The sequence below is a fragment of the Ammospiza caudacuta genome, chromosome 4, assembly GCF_027887145.1.
Source record: "Ammospiza caudacuta isolate bAmmCau1 chromosome 4, bAmmCau1.pri, whole genome shotgun sequence".
NCBI lineage: Eukaryota > Metazoa > Chordata > Aves > Passeriformes > Passerellidae > Ammospiza > Ammospiza caudacuta.
Window position 1 is genome coordinate 54,437,606 of NC_080596.1, and position 17,003 is coordinate 54,454,608.

A 17,003-nucleotide genomic window follows, 5' to 3' on the forward strand; every position below is an offset into this window, starting at 1 on the left:
TGAAACTTCACCTTAAAAGCAACACATCTGTACAAAGACGTTTAGCCAGGGCCCACAAAGAGCGTTAAAATACCAAAGCCGAGTTCTTCCCCTAAAAGTCTGTGTGCTGTTTGCAGAAGATACTGCTCTGCTGATGATGGGAAAGACAGGATGAAACAATTTGGGGGAGGGGTGGTTTTGGTGTTCTTTGGGTTTTGGTTTCTTTTACCTCCAGTCATGGAAGTTATGATTACTGGTTTTCAAAGCTATTAAAAAAGATCTTGGCATTTCCTATCAGGATATAGGGATGTGAGCCAAACAAAAATTACACCAGTTTACAGCTAACTAAGGACAGACAGCTTGATAGGCTTTAAACTAAGACCAGCAAAGTTCAGACATTTTGTTTTCCAGTTAACAAGCACAGAATCCAACACCATTTCCCTTAGTTTAAATTAAGAGTAAGTTGAAGTTAAATGGAAATAGCCTTTCTGGAGAAGCCCTAATTTATTTGGAAGAACAATGAGAAAGTTAGCAAACCTCATAGTAAGGCCTTGCATCCCAATTTAATGGCCATTTTTCTTCATTTTAAATGCTTTGTGCAACTGTACTCTATGCCTATATATTTGGGAAGGGCTACAAAAGTGAGGCTTCATGGTCAAATCAGACCATTCCCAGCAAACACCACACTGGACAGCACAGAAATCACTTGGCTTATCACTCATCTAAGAGACAAATGTCTCCATTTTATTTCTTTTGTAAGGCTGCTTTGCCATAGCAGCTGTACCTAAACTTCCAGTAGAACCCAGTTCGGTTTGTATTCAGAAGGACTTTTCAGCAATAGTCATGTATTCAGTTTTTACTGACATAATTTTGATCAGGCCAATAACAGGATTAACCAGACAAAAAGAAAAACTCCAAATGATGTACTTACATTTTTCAGCTTCCTACTATAGTCAATGTTCCTGGTTGCACACACAAACACATACAAAGATAAGAAAAAAATAAAAAAAAAATTAAAAAAAAAGGAAAAAAATCAGAAAGTAAACATACTTTCCAAGAGGCTGTATGCAGCAGATCACATTTTCCCTAACAAAAGCCTGCTGAATGCTTCTGCTGTCTGAAAATACATAAAAGTTAAGAAGATGTAGTTCACACATTCATTTATTCATAGCATGGGAGTATTTTGTCACCATTATTTCAATCATTAAATTAGAATTCTGGAAGTACAAGAAGAAAATGTGTTTATAATGCTCCCACAGTAAAGTAGGACAATGCCAAAATATTTCCTTTAAACAGAGTTGCTGATTTCTTTAAAAAGGAAGACAAAAGTCCTCACTACTAAAATACATTCTGCAGTTATCCAACAGTCAGATTCTGCTCTGCAGCCCATACAGATTCTGGAAGCAACTGAACAAGCATAAGAGGCATCAGCAAACATTAAGGAAATATTGCAGGTGCTTCTGTGAAAACAAACATTACAAAGAACAAAGTGAATGGATGAAGCAACAAAGACCCTGCCATTTAGAACAGAATGTGCCATGGAAAACATTTATTTTTTAAATGCATACTTGAGCACTCAGACTGAACACTGGCATCATCCTTCTCAATTTATTTTTTTTTTCTCTTATGTTCATGGAAGAGTGGCAGTTTTATGTCAAAAACAACAAGGTACAAAGCTTGTGCAAACATAAACAACATTTCAAAATTCAGCAAAGAAAGCATAAAAAAGAGAAGGAAATACATATCACATTTAGGTACTAAAACCTACATAAGACCATTTGAGATTTAGTAAAAATTGTGTCCTGATTATTTACAGTGGAATTGTCTGCTACTCTAACAGTAAGACCACTCCATCATTAAAGTTTATCTGGCAAAACCAAAAATAAATATACTCAAATCTGTTAGAACAACAAAAGCCTAAATATAGGCAATGGTAAACAAAGTATTTTGATAATATCTTTTTGAGCCAAAATTTTGTCCACTAATACCCACACAATAAGAAAAATAGAATAGTCCTGGTTTTTTTCTTAGTAAAATAACAGTGGAAAAGAGACTTGCCTAACTAGTCACAAAAAAATTCCTTACAGCATTAGCTCATAATTTTTATAAGCAGAGTGATCCAAAAAATAGATCTAATACATGCCTCAATCAACATCTGTATGGGAAAAAAGGGCAAAACGTCATTATCCTAAGCACATGCAATAATGTCATACTCATCCTTTACCACAAATAATATTTCCACCATGTTTAAAAAAATCATGCAAAAATCTTCAAAGAGGGAAAAAATCACCTTCATGCTTTGGGAACTAGCTAGCAGAACGCAGCTCTCAACATATTTCTCTAAAACAGTCATGGACTTGGCTTGTACACCTCAACTCAGTTACTCAGTGTGAACTTGGACAGTGCTAGGAAAACATTTGGCTCATTTCCACAGCTGCTTTCTCTGAAGCCCTCATATGCAATGGAGGCCCAGGCCAGCTCTGCAGGGTTTATGACGCCAGGTTTAACTTGGTGACAGCTTTGCTTTGAGCTCCCCCCTGTCAAAACCTCTCAACCTGCCTCCACCAAGGTACTCCATCTATCCTCAACCCCAAAAGAGGAAGGTTTTTTTATCAGAAAGACTCTTCCTGTCTGGTTTCATATGGAAATTAGGGTTTTATATGAAGATTATGGATTGTTATGCAACTCTTTCCAGTCAATCATCGTAATAATTTTACAGGACATCATGAAGAACCCATTTTAACAAAGTATTATCAGATTTAGAAGAAATACATGACATAGGCTCCACTCACTTCCATGTAGAGGGCAAGAAGAAGCTCATGTTAGAGTCAGAAACTTGGGAAGGAGCAAAAAATGGTATACCTTAAAACAAGGACACCGGCCAATTTGATTTTCAGAGCCTTTGAATTTTCCCAGACAGTGCCTGAATACCATGAAAACTTGCCCTGCTTCCATTGCCAGAAAGGAAAAAAAAGAGCTACTGAAATGTAGTAAATTGTTTCCATATACTTCTCTAAAATAGATAGGACTGATCAGGATTTATTTAGTGGTCTTTTTGGTCAAACGAAATTAGACCATTCAATCAACTCAGCAGCATTTGCTTGTCTGTAGAGCAATAACTTCTGTTATAACTGTAACATGACATGATAGACTCAACTTTCAGGAAAACCTCCAAATACCAATTTAGAAATTAAGAAACACCAATTATAAATTTTTTAAATTTTATGAAAGTGTGGGATGGTTTTGCTTTTAGAAGATGGGAGGCCTGTGCAATTTGTGTGATACTGGGTGTGGGGTTTTGGGGAAAAACTATCAAAATTGTGGCATTTCCAGTTCACACAGACTTCCTCAGTCCAATTACTGCATGTCTCAAGCTATAGCTCTTGCAGGGAAGTGAAGAGACTATGCTTATGCCTGCATCTCATAGAATCTGAAAGGCCTATAACTGTCTTATATTTCACCACCAGGACAATTTAATCTGACATAGCAGAACTGTGACTTCTTTTCCACCAGACTACAATATTTTATGAGTTGGACAGACAAAAAAAGAATGTCATCAATTTAGATTAGGAAAACCCCTAAGTCCCTCAGAATCTCATTGCCTAACTAAGAGTATTTTCACAAAATCACAGAGTAAACTGAGTTGGAAGGGACCCACAAGGCTCATCAAGTCCAACTCCCAGGCCTGCACATCCCCAAGAGTCACACCATGGGCCTGAGAGCATTCTCCAAGCGTTATCCTATTTTGCAGAGCTGTGGTTGATGTCTCTGGGACAACACCTGTTGAATAGAACAATCTATTCATCCCAACACTGAAAGTTTCCCAAACTTCTGCTTCCTATCTGCCTTATACTAATTACAGTCCTATAGCCTTTTTGGTCATTCTTAAACATTTACTATTGCATCACATGCACCTGAGGCTGTAACATGCTAGTCACAAATTGCTGTTGTACTTACTTGGTTACTCTGTTTGATGTGTCCTGCAGATCACCAGGATCAAAAAGCTGAGATTCTTTCAGTCCCAGTTCTTTGCAGCCTCTTAAGAATAATATGATATTATCCTGAAAAGAGACAAAAAGGATAAAATCTCAACACTTTAAAACTCTTCTTAACTAAAAAAAAAAAATCTTACCAGACCAACTTCTCCCTAATTCAGTAACTGCTCAAGAATAGTCATACCATTAGTTAAATGAAGAACTAAAGATATTTCCAGTCACATAATTTAAGAGGTCAGCGTAGATTTTGTTTGAAAACCACATATGTATAAACCTTTTTTCTTTTTCTTTCTTTTTTTCCAAGATACACAACTACAACAAGCTTGTTGACTTCTTTTCAAACACAGATGGCAACTTTTTTAACTGGAAAAGGCCCACTGAGTTCACCACCTACTGCTGCAGGCTGCCATACAACCTCAGCATGTTGCAGAGTAGAAAAGGCAGGATTTTTGTACGGAGCAGGAAGAGTAGATGTGAAAAAGCCCACCACCATTTAAGCAAGCAATTTGTTCAGAAAACATTTTGCATGTTAGCTATGAGCAAGCCAGTTAACACAACTGCTCTCTTGCCTCTCCAAAGAAAACTAGTCAGAAGGCACTGAGAAAAGAGACAGGTGCTTTCTCCTGAAGTAAAAACCTTGAAGCTACACTTCACATGCCCACTGTTTCTAAGAAGAAACACCCAATTTTGTAACACTTCTTATGGAGGATTTACGCTTTGCAAAGTGAAAAAATTAAAAGTCAATAACTAAGAAAGGCTAAGTAAAAACTGATACAAGTCTTTTTCAAACCAAGTCCAAGTGATGGCACTTCAGTTTGCAACAAGGAGATTCAATCTGCATGTGTGCATATAGAGTTAATACAGGTTTTATACATATGCATGTACACCACTCCCTTGTTACAGAACCAGTGAATATGTTTTACATGGATAAATCTTGCAGCTAGTAGAGAATAATTTTTTAGATACATACATTTCTAGACCAGCAACTGCAATGGTAGATGTGTGAACAAGTAAAGATAAAATGTACAGCTTGATATTCTTTGAGGAATCTCATCTCAAACCTAGAGCTAAGCTGCCACATGAAGAGTTAGAGGAGCAGAACCAAAGCATGTGGTGGAGACCTGTTTCCATAAGAACTGGGAAGCAGGAGCCTGGCGGCGTTCAGCTCTTACCCACTCTGCATGACAGCAGGATTGGTGAGCAGGGCTCTCCCACATCTGCTCCCAGCCTTCCTTGGGGCTCAGGAGAGCAGCCCTGTTTGTTCTGCAAGCAGCATGCAAATCACCATGGCTCTTGGCATGCCAACACTCTCAACAAAGCTCGCCAGCCACACCACAGAAAACAGAGACTTGGAAATTCAGACGAGTTCAAATCTCCCTTTCTTCCCTGGCTGAAACTTAACAGCTCTGGAGGGGAGCCAGGGGGGGAAGGAACAGCAGTTGAGAGAGCAGAGAGCCCATAACCCGGAGAGACAGCATCATTCATGACATGAAAAGATGCCTGTAAAATTTTCCATCTGGCTTACTGTTTGCATTATAATTTTTCCAACTGCATCATGAATAACTCTTATGTTTATTCTTTCATGGAGGACAGTCCTGGTCACTCTCAAATGGCTTGTGGAGCAATGCGTAAATCTAATATATCAAATAAAAATGCAAAAGTATTCAAAAAAAGTTCCTAACAGCATTTCCAAATTTAACAAAAAATATACTGGACACAGAGATCATAGCAACCTAATAGACTTAGAAAACAATCAAAGGAGGAGGAATGCTGAAGATAACTAATTGCACCCATTTTTATGCCAGAAGTTGACATCTGAGTTATGATAAGCAGTAACAAAAATACCAGTTATTTGGCAGCCACATAGTTTGGAAACTTGGTTCTTCTGCTGATGAACAAATGCCTGCTTCTCCAAAAACCAGTGTCATCTATTCCTGTTGGCTACATGCTTTTATTTTGATGGTCATCATATGAATAATGTTTGGCAAGTCACTAACACTATCACCCAAACAACTCCTCAGAAAGTTGGTATCTTGTATGGGTACAAATAACCACATGTGCCAACAGGATGCATCAGTGAGCCCTGAAAGAAGCTTCTGCTTTTGCTAAAAATCTCATAATTTTTATTTCCCAATGGTTCTAAAATGGCATTTGTTCAAAAGGATTGAAGAAAAAATCCAACAAAGAAAATGCTTTCAAGTGATATATTTACTCAAGGACACCTGCCTAGGCTGCCTAACCCCAAGCCAAAAAATGTATCCCATGTTACTACAAAACTAAACTTTTCCTGGTTTGCTCTAGTATAGATGAAATTCACATTTGTTAGTTCCATTGAGTCACTGGAGAAAAGCACTCTAAGCCACTAAAGGGAGAAAGGAGTCCTAAAGTTAAGACCCAGCTCCCAGCAAAGCTTTCTCCCAGGATTACTACACCTTGCATTGACCAGGTCCTGATTTCTTCAGTTCTCAGAAAATGTTGCTTTTATCTTTCAACAGGATTTATTGTTCAGTGTCTGTTAGCTGAAATTATGCACTTTTTGTCAAAAAATGCCAGTCTTTGTCATTGCTGAAGAAACTGAAGAAAGCAGAAAAAACAAGTTTACAAGTAGCAAGATATAAAAACCATTCTTACTTTAAATGGGTGACTGCAAAGAAACATTTAATGTGCCTGTCCAGCTCCTTACAACTTGGCAGAATTAAATAGGTCATGCAAATGGGTCACACTGCAGTGGCAAGGATCTCGGGGTGGCCAGCTGCTGTGCCTCAGCTAACAGAGTGCTATCTTTTACAGCGGTCTCAGAAGACACAACCAGAACTTGGTCCTTCTGGCAGCCCCTGCAAGGCACTATCACACAATTTCCTCAGTTTCTTAAATGGAGATGTGATACTGCTTTGCTCTCAGGCATTACTCTCTGCAGCTGCATGTTGGAGTAGACAGAATTGATCACTTGATCTGCACATCATTTCCTACAGCCCCAGAGGACCTGCAACTGTCTCTTGCTGGCTCCTCTTGATTTTATTCCACACCACTGTATAATCAAAACTCTTCTTCTGGCGTTTGTCCTTCATACACACAGAGGAAGAAAAAGCTGATAGGTTACAGCCTAAATTTATTTTGCAAATTTTCTCTGTAATTTTAATATATAAAATTTAATGTCCATAAATATCTATATTTATATAGATCTAAAAGTTATAAATCTGTAATCTATAGATATCACAGATAGCTATACAATTTTATCTATGCTTAATCCATAAAATTACAGAAAGTCTAAATAGGCTGCATAGAGAAGATAAATGCTTCAGTGTGGTGACAGACGCAGGATACACTGATAGGTTAAATCCCAAGCCTTTTCTGCTTGCCTCAGCAGAGTCCTGACAGTCACTACAAGCAATGTCATTTACTTGTAAGTACTGAAAACCAAAAAGTATTAATGCAAATGTTTCACTATACTGAATTTCAGTAACAAAAAATGAAACAACACAAAACCGCAAACTCCCAGGCAAGCCAGGCATGAGCCAGTAAGAAGGGTCAGGGACAGATAAGGGTGCAGAGCACGGACTCCCTGAGAACTTAGTCAGAAGGATGCATGGGAAGGAAGGAAGGATGCATAGGAAGGAAGGAAAAAATGCTCTGCTCTCACAACTGCATTTCAACACTATCACATTTTTATCCTTTCTTGTGTGTAATCTGACAGACTCACCACTACAAAAATCACCTTGCCAGGACAATCATCTGAAGGTAATGCAGAGAGACTAGGTGGCAGAGGGGTTACGCCTTTATGAAGGCGAAGGGAGGGAATAAGGGAGGGGGAAAAGACAACAGGCTACTCACTTCTATTTTTTTTTTTTGCTTTAATCTGAGTGTTATAAATATGAAAAATGTTCACTGTATAGCATTAAGTAATTTTCCTCATGCACAAAGTGGAGCACAAAATCCTGAACCCTGTTAAAAAACTCCCAGAAATTGGCAGTTGAGCAGGACAGACACCCTGGAAAGCCACTGCAAATTCACACAGTAGCACTGCCAACACACAAGATAGTTCAAGCTAGCGAGAATCAAATATTCACAGCAGGCAAATTCTCTCCATAGGATCTGCTGATCAGATGCAATGGCAAACAGCTTGAATTTGGCCCACTTCCATTCCTTTCATCCGCCACAATACGTACAAAACAGTCTCACTGTATTCTCACTGCAAATCCGTTCTACAGCTCAGCACTGCGGAGCCATCGTTTGTCACATGTGCTACTGCATGGTCCGTGTGAGATATTCAGATAAACTTGGGGAAAATAAAAGCAAGCCAAGCTGTATATCTGCCCAGAATGCTGAATAAAATGCCAAATACACGCCACTACTGCAAGCTGGAGATATTATTAGCTGCCAGTAGCACTGCTCTGTTTTGCAGCACAGCTGCAGACAAACAGGTGACCTTTTTCATTTCTGGAATGCTGATATTTTCCCCACTCCAGAATAAATGAGAAGAGCACTATAATTAAAAAAAATTAAAAAAAAAAAAAAAAGAAAATTTCCAAACTGCTTTTCTGAGAAGTTTGCAATAGACTCTCAAAAGCTTTTTGTTTGGTCTCAACATTTCTTCCTAATTCCCTTATTTTTCCATTTTAAGTAAGTAGTGGTGATAATTTATCTATATAAAAGCAGTGGATCTTGCCTGATTCACAGCAGGTTCATAGAAATACTGGAATATTCAGTTCAAGTCCACCAGGAGAAAACTTCTAGAAGAAGGACTGGGAACTTATCTTACATATATATATGTATGAGAAAAAAAAATCAATATATATATATATGTATGCATATATATATGAGGGGAAAGAGAGAGATACATACACACATATATATACACATATGTGTATATATGTGTTATTATTTCTCCAAGATGCTTTTCTGTGTATGTTTAACTACATACATATGTTTAACAATACGTATGTGTGTGTGCATGTGTGTGTATATGTGTTTACTATTCATCCAATATGCTTTGCTGTTTATATATAACAAAACTACATAAAAGACTGTTTTCTGTGGCAAACCCCAAATCAGTAGATTTGGAAGGAAATGGATCATAGTTAGGACACATTCACTCAGAAGCTGAGTGAATCTCCAGAAGAGGAAGGCAGACAGCGCACCAGAATTGGAGAACAGAACAGAAAGGGGAGACAGGGATGCTCACATCCCCAAAGGATTCTGGCACACAATAGCCTCACCCACGAAAATTAAATGCCAGTGGGGAAAATTGAAAAAAAAAAACAAACAACAAAACAAACCAGAAAGAGATGATCCCTGGGAGCAGGGAGGGGCAGCAGGACTTACCAGCCCACCAGCCGGAACAACCCTCACCTCGCCAGGGCCGCAACCCCACACTGCCCCGCAGCCGGCACAGGAGGACGGGCAGCACTGGATGCGGCTCGTGTGAGCAGAGGCAAGGGGCAGGAGCAGAGAATAAACACCGCCACGATCGGACTGAATCTGGAGGAGCAGGGATCACCGGGCAGGCACGGCACTGCCCGGCTCCACAGGGATCACCGGGCAGGCACGGCACTGCCCGGCTCCACAGGGATCACCGGGCAGGCACGGCACTGCCCGGCTCCACAGGGATCACCGGGCAGGCACGGCACTGCCCGGCTCCACAGGGATCACCGGGCAGGCACGGCACTGCCCGGCTCCACAGGGATCACCGGGCAGGCACGGCACTGCCCGGCTCCACAGGTAGAGCCTTCCAGCGCACCCCAGAGAAGCTAGGGAAGGCTGCCTTTGCCAAGGAAGCCTGGCTTTCTTCTGCTTCTTTTTGGGCAGCCAAGAAGGAAAATATGTGTCTCCATCAATAACAGTCTGGCTTTCTTGTCAGAAAGGCAAAAAACACCTTTAAAATGGTGTGAAGAAACAGGCCAGTTGGTACTGTACTTAAACTGCACAAAACACACCAGAAACCCCAGAAGTAATTGAATTACCCTCAGGTAATACCTCAGTCTGCCTAAAGATAAAAATAAAGAGTCATAAAATCATCAAGGTTGGAAGAGACCTTCAAGATCATCATTCCAACCATCCACCCAGCAATACCCCTGTGATCTCTGAACCACTAAACCACATCACCCAGTGTCAGATCCAGATGTGATTCCACCACGTCCATGGGCAACCTATTCCAATGCTTGATAATCCTACAGTGATTTTTTTTTTCCTAATACCCAGTCTGAATGTTCCCTGTCTCACCTTAAAGTCACGTCCTTTAGTCCCCTCTCTGTAGGCACAGGAGAAGAGACCAGCCGCCACCTCGCTACAACTTCTTTCTGTGAACTTGTAGAGAGCAGTGAGGTCCATCCTGAGCCTCCTCTTCTCCAGGCTAAACAACCCCAACTCCCTTTGGGTGTCTCAGTACCTGACTCCAAAGGTAACTTAGCTGGAAGTGCCCAGGTGCTTAGATCCTGCTGCTCCCAGCCAGGCTTGCTAGGGTAAAAACCTGCAAGTGCCTAGAGCAAGAAGATAGTGCACAACTTTGATGCTGCTATTGATTGTATAAAAACTTATAATTTCTCAATAATGTGGATGGAAGCTGAGCAAAGAAGAGAACATGAGCAAGAGCAAACTTCAACCCAACAGGCAAAAGCAAACCACGAGAGGGTGGGAGGGGTGCACAGAGCATGAGCACAAGGCTGACCCTATGACTTCACTAGTGAAGTAGGTCCTGATATCACCCCTTGCTACATCAGGTCATAATCCCTGAAGGCATGAATTAAACATTTAAACAAATGGGGGCTCAGTCAATTTCCATGTCTTTGGGGGAGAGAGCAGATGATGATCAGATGATGTGAACTCCCTCAGATTTGCCAAACCCAAGATACACCCTAAAGATGGCTTTGTTTACAGCACTGAATACAGAACATAGGCAGGCAGGGAAAAATCCAAAACATTTCACTATTCACTAGCTTTGATGCTGATGAAATCACAGCCAGATGTCAAACAGATGTTAGATTTTACCAGGTCATGAAGAGGGGATGCCTATCTGATGCCATATTCTATGGTAACAGCCCCGCAATGGCCAAGGAAGAGGGTAACATCTCCTTTCCACCCCTTCTCTGCCATTCACTCCCTCAGCTTTTTAATACCAGATGATAGTGTTTGGCTTGTGAGGGATTTAGTCTCAGTTTTATGACTTCTTCTGTTATCCACCTTTCACTTTTTTGTGTGTGTGTGTGTGAAAGAAGTTTACAAAGAGCAGGGTTGAAAACAAGTTCTCATACAGTGAATTGTAGTGAAGCACTCCTAGAAGCCACTGGGAATTCACCTTGAAAACCCAGAGGGGTAAAAACACAAAACCCGCAAAAACAAAGCATGGCTCCTTTTGTGGTGATAGAAAGGACTGACTTATCTCACTCTGCCTTCTTGGTGCAGCCATGAAGTGAGCCAATAGAAAAGTTACGTCAGTGTGGGTTGGGGAAAAGAGCTACAAAAGAGACAAGAATGAAAGAAGCATCACAACATCATGCTCTGAGGGCAACCTGAGCTCCCATCTGTGGCAGCTACTTCTTCTCCATCCTCCTGGCAACAGTTGTGCTGTCTGTCTGAAGAAGAGGAAGAAAGGTCCTAAAGACAAATTTGACCTTCATTTGCACTCACATTATGAGTGGAGGAGTATGACTAACCTAAACACAGATCTCTAGAGTTTCAACCCTGAAACCACAGCTTGTGCCACAACGATTCTGTCAGAACATCCTCTGGGGAAAGTGGACACTTTCCTTTCTCAGCACATCCCTGCAGCTGTTGTCCCCACAAATGAGGTCTACAGCAAAATATAAAAATGGGCAAGAAATTCACAACTAAGTTTAGGAGACAAGCTGTTTCCTAAGTTTGGTTTGTTTGAATGGACCAAAGTGTCAAGAAAAGAACAGAGTCTGACTATGGATTTATAAGTACTTAAAAGACAGCCGTCCCAAACAAATAGCTTAAAGAAAACAAAAATACATAAACTTTAGATTGAAAGTTCTAAGTCATAAGAACCACTACACAAGATATTGTGAAAACAAAATTTAAGCAAAGGAGATCACCAAAGAAATCAACCTGAGCATTAAATGTGGGAGAGCATTTTTTTTTTGCTAGACATAGCGTTAAAGCTTATCACTCTGCATACAAAAAAAAAAAAAACAAAAACAAAAAAAAAAAAAACCCAAAAAGCCAACAAAAAAACCCCCAAAAACTATAGATAAATAAAGTTGAATTACCTCATGATACCGAAAGGTAAAGCCCTAGGGTAGTCCCAAAGGAGCACCACAAATAGCTTAATCTCCAACACAAGTCCTTCGTGTGTTACACACAGTTATCAATTAAACCAAGCAGTGCTTAATAAACCTGTGCCTTTCCAGACTGCTGTCAGGGCAATTGTGTGTTAAGCCATGGCAGAACACATACTTTTAAAAAACTATTTATGTGATTCTACTAAGAGGGGTACTTTGGTGGTAAAGATCATTACCTATGCAAAGCAAATATATGTGCTAAGATTTAGTCCATGTTTTCCTTAATTATACTAGCAAGTCTACAAAACACCTTTTTTTTTTACATAACCTTCCTTCTTTTCTCTGCCTTCAGAGTCCAAGCTTCATGGGATCCCTTTGATCACATTTGATATCCCAGGGCATTGATACCCAACACCTGCTTTCTATATTTTGACTTGACTGTAGAGAAAATAACTTTGTTTTCCAGGAAGAGCAGTGTTGACTATTCAAGGGACCCAGCTCCAGGAAATCATCAGATTAAAAAAACCCTTTGGGATGGAGTGGGTCTTGCAGAGAAGAAAATGAGGAAAAATTCTAAGCATCATGAGCCTGTCCACCTGAAAAGGTGTGTCTGATTGTATTATTAATTATATGACCAGCATCCTCTATTATAAACCAGTACAGGTAACACAAAGCATAGTCACTGCATCTGCATGCAGCTTCAGAGATTACTACCTGAAAAAATACTTCTCAAGCTGTGATCCCTTACTGACTGCTTTTATTTTTTCACTGTCACTACATCCAAAGCAGATGGCAAGGATAAAAAAATAAAGGAAACAGAAATGAGAATTATACATAATGCTTTTGTGATACACAAGAACCTGATTAATTAGAGACAAAACTGTGTTGGAGGTATAACCTCAATGCTTACCTTCCCCATGTAATTTATCAGCTGTCTTCCTAATCAGGCACAGAAGCAGATTTCACCACAATTGTATAATCCCCCAAATACAAGGTTTTAATGAAAATATGTGCATGATTAACATAATCTGAAATTTTGTGACATCCAGTTACATTGGGCCAGCTGAGCATTCAGGGCTAGAGAACAGCTGAAATTTTCTGAAGTTTATTTTTAAGGTCTGAAACTGTAAACGTACAAAATAAATCAGTACCTAAAATTAAAATCAATATGACATCAAACCTCTAAAACTGAATGTATGATCACCACTTGGCAGCCTCATAACACTTTTTCTAATTGCAGTAACTACTTACTTCTAGCATGACTTTACTTTCTTGCCCCTTTTCTTTAACATGGTATGTTCTCTTTTGCTTAGTATATTAAGCAAAGCAATCTTCCATTTAAAGCCACAAAACTGTAACACTTGTCAATATTTGGACTTCTCTCAGTAGACAGCAATCCACCTCAGGGATCAGGACACTTTGCATCCTGAGCTGTTGGAGGGCCTCTCCATCCCTCTGTCCAAGTACAACTGCTGTAGGTGGGCCTCAAAAGATGCAAGAAAGCTGCTTGTGGGGGCCAGGGGCCTGGCAGTAGCTGTTAAAATCAGACCAAATCTCTATTCCCCAAGGTAAACAGCAAAACAGTGAAACCGCCAAGGAGGACTCATTCCTGGTCAGTTCATGACCTCTGCAAAAAAAAAAGCAACAAATTCCACTTCTCCTTTCAAATTAAACATCTACTCTTTATTGCCAAGGAATATGTTTTACTAATCTGGGGTGTTCAAGGTTTGATAAACATCAGAAATATTTTTGCTGCTGTTACACGATACCTGACATACATTTTCCCCCCACTCACAGCTTTGCGTTTGCATGCCAACATTACATAAAACATACTGGACTTCTTAAATGTACAGGTTGAGGTCTCTTTAAAACACTTCTAGAAGAAGCTGTTCAAGTCCAAAAACCACAATTTTTTTTTTAATTGGCTATTTCTACTGAATGAAGTTCCAGCACATTCCCAATGAAAAACCTACCTTGTTGGTTTTACTTCCACTAAAAAAATTAATAGAAAGTTTTTGTATTTAGGGGTCTAGAATTACTTTGGTCAGGAAAAGGAATGGGGAAATGCATAATTTTCAATTTTCTGCAGGTGAATTTTACAGACAATCAAAGTATCTGTGCAAAAATATGCTCAGTAGATCAGTGCCCATTTGTGACTTTGACCATATACAGTATAACAGCTTAAATTATTGAGTACTTCAATACTATATCCATGTATCTGATGTTTCTTTCCCAGATATGAAAAAATACATTTGGTGTCTAGATGGCACGGCCATAATTATCAGTGATCTTGAATATCTCCAGCTTTGGTAGGTTTTTTTAATGGTAAATATTCATGGCAAGATGAACTACCCAATAGTCTGGAAGTAATTTCTTTTCCACTCCTTTTCAACTATCAGTAAGCAGTCTCTAGATTCAAGAAATAGCATGACTATTCCTAAAGCTATTGTAACTGCAAACCTAGATTAACTACACAGAATAGCCTACTTAAATTACTTAAATTGCTACTGTTCACCAATTCTAGAGTGGTCATGCAAGCATGCCTTTGAAGTGGCATTTGGAAATCGAGATTCATGGATTACATCTGGAGGACAGTGTAATTTGCAGCTGGGATGACTAAGCTTTCAGGACAAATAAAATGTAATACAATAATATAATGTATTTAAGAAGCAGAATTTCCTTAAATTAATGGAATAAAATCAATGATTAAGGCAAGAAAGAATGAACAGAAGTCTTCTTTAATATGGTGCATTCCTATTGCAAAGCATTTTCCCAGCTCTTTCACAATGTCTTTGTTTTGGTTCCTCTGGACAGCAGAACAGAGGGTGGGAAAGGATGTGTCCTCTTACAGGACTGAGATCCCTGCTGTTCAGTTCTCTTCTACATATTAGAGGTGTACTATACTCAGAATACACAAAGCAACAAGGGTAGGAAGACGTGCTCATCACATGGATCACACCAGGTCTTTAGAAACAGGATCTAAGCAGTAAAGATGGCAGAAATAACTTGTATTGTTTGTTGGTGAAGTGAACAGAAAAGGAGAACAAGTTGGCTATCACTGATAATTTATTCTTAAAACTTCAGTTAATACCCTACCCTCTGTCCTTTCCAGACCTGAGATAAACTTTTTTTTTGTTACAAGAAAAGAGCCAATCATGCTTATAATTCAGCTTACCTGGCTATAACCAGTGGCTCCTGCTCACAACAGTCACAAATAAGGCCAGCAGAGATGTTCATATATGATCAAACAACAAGCTTCCAACTCCTCACCTGCTAATTCTGAAAACTCTTTCAATTTAAAGCCACATAAAAAACACAATAAAACTTAGCTGATGAGACTGTATAAATGAAAATGGTAAATTTAACATAAATATGATTTTTTCCTTTCCCCAGCAAAGGGCCAGGACTCAGAATTGATCAGAGAGAGGCATTTCTAGACAGAAGAACCAGTAGAGTCTAGCAAGATTATTAGGCCAGGCATCAGAGACCATGAAAGCAGCTGTACTAGCTCCAGCACCAATAAGAAGCTGGCAGCAAATTAGCTGATTTAAAGTACTGCAGAGTCCCAGTCCCCAGCCAGCTCACATCTCCACACCACTCCCATGGGGACAGATTTCTGGAGAATGCAAAAGTTACACATGGATACCCAAAATCAGCTCAAGGCCAGCAGGACTTACCAGCTTTGGCAAGCACTTCTACACTGCCCTTCCTAGTGACTGGGGAATACATTCATCAGACACAGAGTGCCTTGCTTCAATGCACTGACCCAGCTGATGCTCAGCACTGTGCTGAAGCCAATCAGCCCTTAAATCTGGAGACCCTACTGGGAGCTACCTGGGATTTACAAGGTTAACAGATGCAGCCCCATCCAATACAGGGGCTACAGAGCTATGCAACCACCTTAGGTGATACAGGAACATTGTCATCTTATTGCAAAAGTCCCAGACCTTCACAGTGATTTCTCATGGACAGCTCTTCACAGTACAGCCAACAAACTCCAACTCCCGTCACAACACAACCCACTACCCCACTCTTTTGGAGCACTCCTCTTCTTATTGGACACAGCTGTGGCCTGTTAAGGGCAGGCCTGTTCCTAATCTTTGGTGATTGGTACAGCTGTAACTCCTCAGGTGTGAGACTGCCTTCTGCACGATCTTTGTTTTCTTACATCCTATTGCCCCACACAGGGACATGGCCCAAACTGCACTGCATAGCCCACCCACTGAGGAGGCACCAGTCCCTGGTCACACATGTTCTGCATGCTCTTTGTGTACATGCCAGCCAGCCCAGAGCTGCTCAGGGGCTTCAGCATGCCTGTGGCATCAGAGACTGTGGAGAGTCAGCTAGCACCTGAGCAGCACCCACTTTCTGGGGCTTTTTGGCTTCTTGGAAATCCCTAAATGTGCTGTGCTGCACCGCCAAGGCCATTTGCCCTCAAATGGGAAAGGCACTGGCATCAAGCTGCTCTCCTGCAAGAGAGCTGTGGCTGTCCTGAGCAAGGGGGGGAGCTGCCAAAGCCAAGCAGTGAGTTGCCCACACCCACACCACAGAGGTCATCCAGGGTTCTGCATTCTCTGGCATATCCTAAACTCCACCTTACATTATCCTGAATACAGCAGTTGACTGTTTTTCCTCTTATTTACTTCCTATTCTCAGTCTGGCATTTTTATTTCTCCAACTTGCAAAGTTACAGAAGACAAGAATATTTCTATGCTGCTTTAGAAAGAGAATAAATTATATTGGAAGCTGTGATGGAGAACACTGATCACAATCTTTGAAGTTCTTGGTGTGT

General features: G+C 40.2%; 1 protein-coding gene across 1 annotated transcript in view; it reads right to left on the reverse strand.

The window, feature by feature from the left end:
- The window catches only part of LIMCH1 (LIM and calponin homology domains 1), a 174,895-nt gene that overhangs the window by 69,315 nt on the left and 88,577 nt on the right, over positions 1–17,003 (reverse strand). Inside the window, exons 4-5 of the mRNA XM_058802919.1 lie at positions 3,937–4,040; positions 911–941 (exon numbers count right to left, since the gene is read on the reverse strand). Of these exons, the coding sequence (XP_058658902.1) occupies positions 911–941; positions 3,937–4,040 (135 nt within the window). The remainder of the gene's footprint in view (positions 1–910; positions 942–3,936; positions 4,041–17,003) is intronic.